Genomic DNA, 8,452 nt, shown 5'->3' on the forward strand with positions numbered 1-8,452 from the left:
TGTTCCTTTAGAAAGTCTCAGTTCTATTATTCCTCCCTTCTTCTTGCGTTTTACTCTGGCAGGTTTGCACTGATCCCGCGTGCGCCTTAATGAGTTTTTTGTGGTTTCGGGAACTGATGGTCTGATGGAACACACCTCCGACCAGGACATCTGCTGCACGTCGCGCTAAGACGAAGACTGAACTGGACACTGGTGCGGTTTGAATGCATATGTGAATGCCAAGCGGACCGGGGACTACAGCGTAGGGCATTCTGGGTAAAGACAACCAAAACAAACGTGCATGTCTTGCTCTAGCAGGAGAAATGGCTCTTGGTCTTTTATTAAAGACAAAAGAGAAATCCTTTCGCCGCTAAAATCACTCCATTTTTGTGAAGAAGGAAGTTGTGTTCAGTGTCTTCTCCAGAAGTTTTCATGTCGTTTTCTTCAGTGGTTCTTGGTATAGCGCCACCACAGGCGAAGAGGTAAACAGGTTTTCCAAATGGTTTGATTAGTTTTACACAATGAGGCGTGAAAGTGAAACATAGCAGCTGAAAACGTAACAAATGTTGCAACTTTGGTCCCTAATCGAACCGAGTCAACTGGACTATCAGGAAACTCCTTGACTGTTCTGGTTTAGCAGCAAAATCTGCCTGAGTGTGGTTGGTGAAAATTAACTCAGTGCTTCACAAGAATGTTGATAATTACATTTAATTTATGACAAGTTGAAAAGTGTTCTGTATTCACTCAAGTTCTCCTTGTCTGATACTGATGACCTGAAGCATTTAGGTGTGACAAAAAGAAAACTGCAGGGACAAATGCGTTTTCACACGACGCTGATGATGGCAGCTTGCTTTGACATCACGCATCCATACATACCTTATAAAATATTACGACCTGGTGGGCACCAGCATAGGCAAGCAGAGGAGAAGGACAGAAGACAGTGTTTGAGAAAGAAGGGGACTTGGAGCAGCAAGCTGCAGGAACTAAGGCATGAAGAAACTCTGATGTTTTGCAGACTCGTGAATTCCAGCTGCATTCACATGTAGGAGGGAAGAAGGCCATGCTGCACACGTTGAACTACAGCGCTCAGCATGCAGGCCAGAGTTGGGGTTGGCTTGATTTGGACTCTAAATGGTATTTCTTTCAGTTCTCCAAATGAACTAATGTTCCAGGTATGACTTGAACCCCAAGTCTGGAGGTTTTATACTACTGCATGTCAATCAAAGGGCATCATCTATTCAGCATATAGGAAACACATGGCAACTATCCCATCATGCTTACATGGATAGACATGAATATTTTCCTCTTATATGTGAATAGACGTGTTTAATAAGTGACAATGGAAGTATTATCAAGGTGCCCATAGCAGGAAGGAGACTCTGATTATGTCAAATATTCAGAAATGAGTCAATTATAGATTCCATATCAGGGAACCAATAATTAACAGAAGCGTATTTGAAACACATTCTTATATAAAAGTAACTTTAGCTCTCTTCCTTTAGGCGGGGGAGAATTTTATGCTTTGCTGGTTATGATGATTTCTAATCTAATGTGTAAGGATTTAGCTGCACCAGTTAGCATTTTCAGTCAAAACACAAGACAGGACATGACATCGTATTATTAAAAAATAACGTATAACACTCTTTCTTCAATACTGACATGAAGTACAGTCTGGGCTCCTTCTATAAACAGTGATCGGAAAATGGACATTTTTCCGACAAAGGAATGCATCATAACTTCATGCTTCCAGGTCAGACAGACAGCAACACTCTTCAAAGTGAAAGTTGTAACAGAGAAAGACTTCCTCAGGCTACAACAAAATTCCACTCTTTGGCTGATCTTGGTCTCTTCACTCTTTGGCCATTTTGGCTTCTGAAGATTTGATCAATTTTTTGCCAACTTGTTCAGGTATGAAAAATAAGCCATCTGTCCTGTTAGGTAGCGATCGCTCATGTCTCACAGCTCGGCACAGAACACAATCAGTTTTTCAAAATTTTGAGAAAAACGTTCCCTCAGGTGTTAGTTTCAGATCTTCTGAGAGTGATTTTTCACAGTTGTTTAAGACTCGATTGGACCATCAATGTCCAACATTCTCTCCTGTCACCAGATCCACTCCAGGTACTGATCAGTACACACCCCTAATATTTCTTTCCTCTCAGTTTTCAACACATTGTATTGTTTTTGCCATGTTCAGCTTCCTCCAGTCAGTGGTAGTGGTATTGATAATGGCTTGTACTTGTGCAAAAGACCCCAAAACACACTCACACACTGATGGGACGACGGTGGCAGCGAGGATAGGAGTTCATCTCTGGCTCAACTCCTGCTATGTCCATCTCCATCGTTGCTTCCTTAACCCTTACTACAGCGGAAAGACACTTGCCCAAGGGTACAACACACTTTGCTTGCTGGTGGTGGACAGAGGGCCTGGTGGTACTGCTGCTTACCACCATCAGTGAGTGAATGTGGATGAATGACTGAATGTAATGTGAAGCACTTTGGTAATCACCAGCAGGCAAAGCGGGTGAAGTGTCTTGCTTAAGGACACAACGACAGAGATGGGCGGAGCGGGGATTGAACCAGCAACCCGCCGGTTACGGAATGAACTCCTACCACCATCAACCTGCCAAACCTGCATCCATAGTACTGGTCATGCTGGTATTTTTAATCCACATTGGAAGCAGCCTGTACTTCAGCTTCCGTAGCAAAGTCCAAACATGGCTTCTCTTTCAAACTTTTGTCCTTACTGTTGCTAATCTTAGAAATCTATGGTGTGGCTCAACGATTGATCCCTCCCAGTATTTATTTCACCACCAAGATTTGAGATTTTGCTCAAATTAAGTCAATTATGAAATAATACACAGATGAGCACATCAAATGTTTGATCAATGTTTACCATTAGCAGATGTACCCAGCAGTCTGAAAGTAGAGATGAACTTGATGTGATGTGAAAATGGAACTACTTTATGAATACTGCAGTGAATCAGGTGTGTGTTTCTGAAGCTGATTAGTTTGGAGCCACTGTTTGTCTTGGCTCAGGACTAAAATATACAATTTTAAACAAACTTTTAAACTATTCAATCTTAACTAAACCATACAGTCGCTTCCTGCTGTAGTAATCTATCTGATCTCCTTCTGCATTGTGTATTTCAGTCTCATATTCTCGATCCACATCCTGTTTGAATATTAAAAACTCAAGCAGCACTCTGAATAATGAGTCTTGGCTTAATGCGATGCCCCAGTTTAACAGCTTTGCCTTCATTTCGATAAATATCATTATCCACTTGGAGAATTCCCTCGCGACCCGTTGACATTTCCTCCACCGCCTCTAAATTATTAGTAATGACATAATTTCCACACCCATTTTTGGTCCCATTAAGTTTTCAGTGAATCAAGTCTAAATCAACCTAACAAGAAAACTGCTGCATCTACCGGCTCCCTTCTCATTTGCCAACGTCGCTGCAGCATCCGCTCCCAAAACAGGTTAAACCGCAAAGATAGGGAGTGGCTTCCCCCACTCATTCGAAATATTCTTCTATTTCAAGCTCCCTCCGTTAAATTATTTATCCCACGGTGCCTGAGCCGGCGTATTGAATGTGGCATCTGCACTGGCAATTGATTGGTAACGCTGCAGCGAGTCCTGTGGTTTAAGACATGAACAGAGCGGAGCGTCTGCTGTTCTCTGCTGAATTGTTTTTGATTCATTGACTGAAAATAAAGATTTTCCAGCAGTTTTAATTTGCACATTATACACGTTGCCATTGAAGTCATCCAATAACCACAGTTGATTAGTAGCTAGTTTCATTTACCTGAGTAAATTTACTCCCATCTTTAAAATGCACTTTCTTCATCTGCTTGAGTAAAACTGTTCCTGCTGTAACCTTTCATTTCTGTAGATTTCTGTTGTGAAAATGTCATTTGAGAACGTGTTGCTTCTTCTGCCTGAATTTGTAACTTGGTGTTGATATTATCTATTTTTACTCACTTTAGATTTTTATTCTTTGAAGTTCCAGAAATGTATGCATCACTTTGCCCTTTGGTCTGTCTGATGACATCATTTTCCTCTGATAATTCAGATGTTACAGTCAAACGTGACTAACCTTTTCACCAAAATAATCTGATTGCGTCTAGATTAATACGGTTCATAGCGAAAGTTTAAAGTAAATGTTGTCATCGTCCTGGAAACTATCTTACAATTTAGCTTTTAGTCTCCCATACAGAAGGTCTCATTCTCCCATTTTTGTTGAGGAAATCTGCCCTGACAGCGCACGGCAACCAGACCCACCGTGTATTTTAGCTCTCAGGTACGCACTGATGAAAACGTTTACACCATTTTGTGGATCAAAAACTTTAATTTGAGAGGTTTTGATCCACAAAAACCTCTCAGTGCCACCAGTGTGACTCGGCATATTTACACTATGTTTATACTTTTTTGTTAAAAAAATAGTTATCTCATTCTGGTTTGTTCAGTTCTGAATAGAGCCTATCGAACTCTGTGATCTCTACATTCAATCAATCAAGTTAGTCACGTTTTTTTTGGTCATTTCAGCAACAAGGCACTTCAAAGTGCTTTACATCATACAATTATTGTTAATAAAACTGGACACTTTTCCATTGTGGTAATTTAAGAGCTTTGGTGGTCCATTAATGCATTAGACAGAAAAATATGATTCAAACCCAAGTGGCATTGATCATGTTAGAGACATTTGACAGGTTTTAGGATGAGTACATGTGCTATATGAAGATTAACAAATAAACAAGTCAAATCTGATTAAACCACAGATCTGATGGTGTCTCAATCTTCACATGATATCAGTTCCCTCTGAGCTGATAATGAAAATAATAAGCCTCATGAGAAAACTAACTGCTGTTCACTTCTAAATAATTCACACGAGTAATATCTTTGGAGTTCAAAAGAGCATTCATTTAAACTCACTCTGGTGTCATTTATATATATATATATTATTACAAAGGTTAAAATGAAACATTTAGCATGGGGACACAAATGAATAAGTAAATAGCTGATGTTATAAAACATGGCCTGTCAGGTTACAGAAAACAAAAACAAAGTGGTACGATCAGACCAGATGAAATGTCAAACTGGATAAAACTCGTTCGTTAGAAAAATGGTCACTTCCTGTTTGTGAGCGGTGAAAACAATCATGTCATCCATCACTACTGCCAAACATGATCAGCAATCAGAGACTGGAATGAAAAGCAGATCAAATGGAAACAATCAAACTGAAAATACTACAAAAAGGAGAAATTTCTGTTCTTAAGATCTTTGTTGTCTTAAGAGAAATTGATGCTTTTGTCACCTTTTGTTTCAGCCTCTTTGTCCATTGACCAGTTGACGATTGGTCAACTGGTACATAATCATGACTTATGGATCATGAGAGTCATATTTACACTCAGGCAAATAGGTTTATTACAGTTTTATAGCCGACATACATCATCACAGAACATAGATCTTTGTTTGATGATTGATCATTTTCTCTGCCCTCCCACATCAGCTGACCAGGATTCATTCTAAGCATCTAAAGAGTAAAAGGTTGTATGACATACAAATGGGATTTGTGTGAAAGTTCGATTGACAAGCTAAATAACTTCCTGGATTTATGCAAGTCAGTTGAAGCATTCAGCTTCTATCTACCACAAATCTGGAACAAACTTCCAGAAAACTGGAAAACAGCCAAAACATTGAGTTTCTTTAAATCAAGGCAGCTCTAACTGATCTGGTTAGAGCTGCCTTTGATTAGCAGTAATTGGATTTTTTTCAATGACTTTTATTATTTTTATCAGACTCTTAGTCAAACCCTCTTACAATCGTCTGACTCCTTGCTCACCAGGAGACTGTTTCCTCCTGATACATCTCACCCTAAGTGGACCTGGGAAACAGATACTATATAATCTGTTGAATCTAACTGTTGAGTTTGTTCACTTGTCCACCATATGCTTCATGGTTTATCATAATGTAAGGTTATTTTTAAGAGTTAACCACACAAATAGCAGGCTGGTATAAAAGCTTCCAAACATCAGCGACAGTTTCAATAGATGTCAACAGTCTCCAGCCAACCATATCTACAATATTTGATCAGGTCAATCAATCAATCAATCAATCAATCAATCAATCAATCAATCAATCAATCAATCAATCAATCAAGTTTATTTGTGGAGCACATATCAAGGCAGGTCAAAGAGCTTTACACCATAAAGACACACCTACACAAAAAATACAAAGTTATAGAACACAGTCAACAATGGTCAAAGCCTCTCTAATTTTTGGAGCCAAATATTTGACACTAATGCTACAGCACTTAATCCTGACCCTCAGCTCATTTCTAATCCATAAACCCCGCCTCCATGTTTTCTCTATCTTTCATAGCTGACTGTTAATACCTATCTCTGCAAACTCTCCGTTAGCACAGATGATGCTTTGTATTCTAAGCATCATCACACCTACTGTTGGCTGCAGCAGAGCAGAGCGCCACCTGCTGTGGAAGTGTTGCTGCAGTGTCGTCTGACCACAGCAGAGTGGCGTTCTAAATATATCTTCAGATCAGAGCTCAGGGAGGAAGGCTCTGTGCTGCAGAATCTGGGATTAACCATTTCTCTCTAATTCACAGCTGACACACACACACACACACACACACACAAACATGCTCGTGACTTCTGATTCACACAGAAAACCTAAAATGTCTCCCACTGGAGCTGTGAGCCAGGGCCAAACCAGATCATCCACTACCGTACTCAGTTGCTGATAGAGGAATGAGTGGCAGTGTCCCATCTAGTCTATAAACATGCTAATTCCTGTACCAGGAGTTAGCATAACATTTGGAGACAATTTATCGGAATAATTGTGATGACATGTGATTATTGGAATAATCGTCAACTAATTTAATAATCAATCGTTAACTGAAATATAGACTCGAAAGAACTCCATTTGCTGAAAGAACAACACACCCAAAGCAGTGATTATGTCAAAGCCTTTACACATTTAACATTTAGAATTAAAAAGAAATCATCTGCAAATTAGTTCTACCCAGAAATCATCAAGTGGTTTCAGCATCACCTGGTTCAAATTCTGTAAAAAAATCAAATCTCTTATTTAACACTTTTTGCTGGCCTGTAAGTGCGTACAAAATATAACCACCCAATCAGACGGAGGCTGTACTGATGCTAAGTCAAGCAGAAAGGAATGAGATTTTCACATGTTGATGTTAGAAGTAAATTGTTTGGCAGCAGATGCTTCCTTTGTGTACACTTTGCTTTAGAGTACACTAAAGGAACGATATGTTGATTATTTTCAGGCAATAAATGTTTGTTTAAATAAATGTTTGTTTCCTTTTTTTGTAAATAAAAGTTATTGAATGATTTTCATATTGTACCGTACTTCAAATATTGTCTAAAAGAAGCTTAACTTGCTAAATGAGAAATCTGTAGATGAATTGATTAATCATCAAAAATAATCAATAGTACACTCAATTACTAAAACAATTGCTAGTTGACCTGCATTTATTACTTATAATCATGTTCCATACATTATCTTATTTCTGATCCCTCCCTACGTGTTGTTTTCTACTCTGAGCCCTCTCTCTCCAGTCATTAGCCTCTTTCCTGCATTTGATTCCTCTTAAGCTCAGAGTCTAGCTGTTAGGTGGAACTCATCGATTAGATAACAGGAGGAAAAATCAACAATCTTCCCTTTTACCAGATTAGCAGCTTAAGTGCTGAAAGACTCCGCCAGTCAGAGTTGGAGTTTAGCTACTGAAACGTTAGCATGAAGACAGCCAGCAAGCTAATGACAGCATAGCTGAGGTGGTGGGAGATTTCGAGACGCACTTCATTAAACAGCATAACAAGCGATACTGCAGAGACGGAGAGACACAAATTAAACGAGCCTCCAGCTTCTGCAGCCCACTTACTTGTTTTATCAAACAAGATTTTTTTCTTTTTCTCCTTTGCTAGCTAGAAGAGCAAACGCCTCCCAATCTCCAGTTATTGATCTTGACACTATCCAATCAATCAGGCTGTCCTTGAAAACACCCACACGCTGCTGTACCAGGCAAGCAATTTGAATAATATCTGTTCATACACAAAGCCATCTGGCAAGGAATAAATTCACTTTGGTGCTTGAGATGCATCAAAAATCAAAATAATTGTAGCTTTTGGTATTTTCAGATCAGCGTTGCTGTTCAGCATGAACAAAGCAGTTCCTGTTTTAATAGTAATCTGAGATACATGATGATAATCTGCCAGACCAGACCAGACTGACAAATAATTTATTTGATATGTACATATAATAACAAATGTAGGTTTTAGTCGTTTTTTAAAGAAATAATTGAATTGAATTTCCACCAATTTTGACACTAAAAGTGACATCAGTGAGTTTTTAAATGCTTTTTTCTTGACGTGTTATTTTTTTACCCAATTTTCCATCAATGTCAACATCGCATAGAAGGAAATTTATCCACCC

General features: G+C 39.0%; 1 protein-coding gene across 4 annotated transcripts in view; it reads right to left on the bottom strand.

The window, feature by feature from the left end:
• Positions 1-8,452, bottom strand: part of nsfa (N-ethylmaleimide-sensitive factor a) — a 37,053-nt gene that overhangs the window by 19,885 nt on the left and 8,716 nt on the right. For 3 of the 4 annotated variants that reach the window (XM_015047014.1, XM_015047013.1, XM_015047017.1), the window contains exon 2: positions 856-873. The exons of the other annotated variant lie outside the window; for it this stretch is intronic. In XM_015047014.1, the coding sequence (XP_014902500.1) occupies positions 856-873 (18 nt within the window). The remainder of the gene's footprint in view (positions 1-855; positions 874-8,452) is intronic. 4 annotated transcript variants of the gene reach the window in all.

Source organism: Poecilia latipinna, unplaced genomic scaffold (genome assembly GCF_001443285.1).
Source record: "Poecilia latipinna isolate Pla-1442-1.1 unplaced genomic scaffold, P_latipinna-1.0 Scaffold803, whole genome shotgun sequence".
NCBI classification, from domain to species: Eukaryota; Metazoa; Chordata; class Actinopteri; order Cyprinodontiformes; family Poeciliidae; genus Poecilia; species Poecilia latipinna.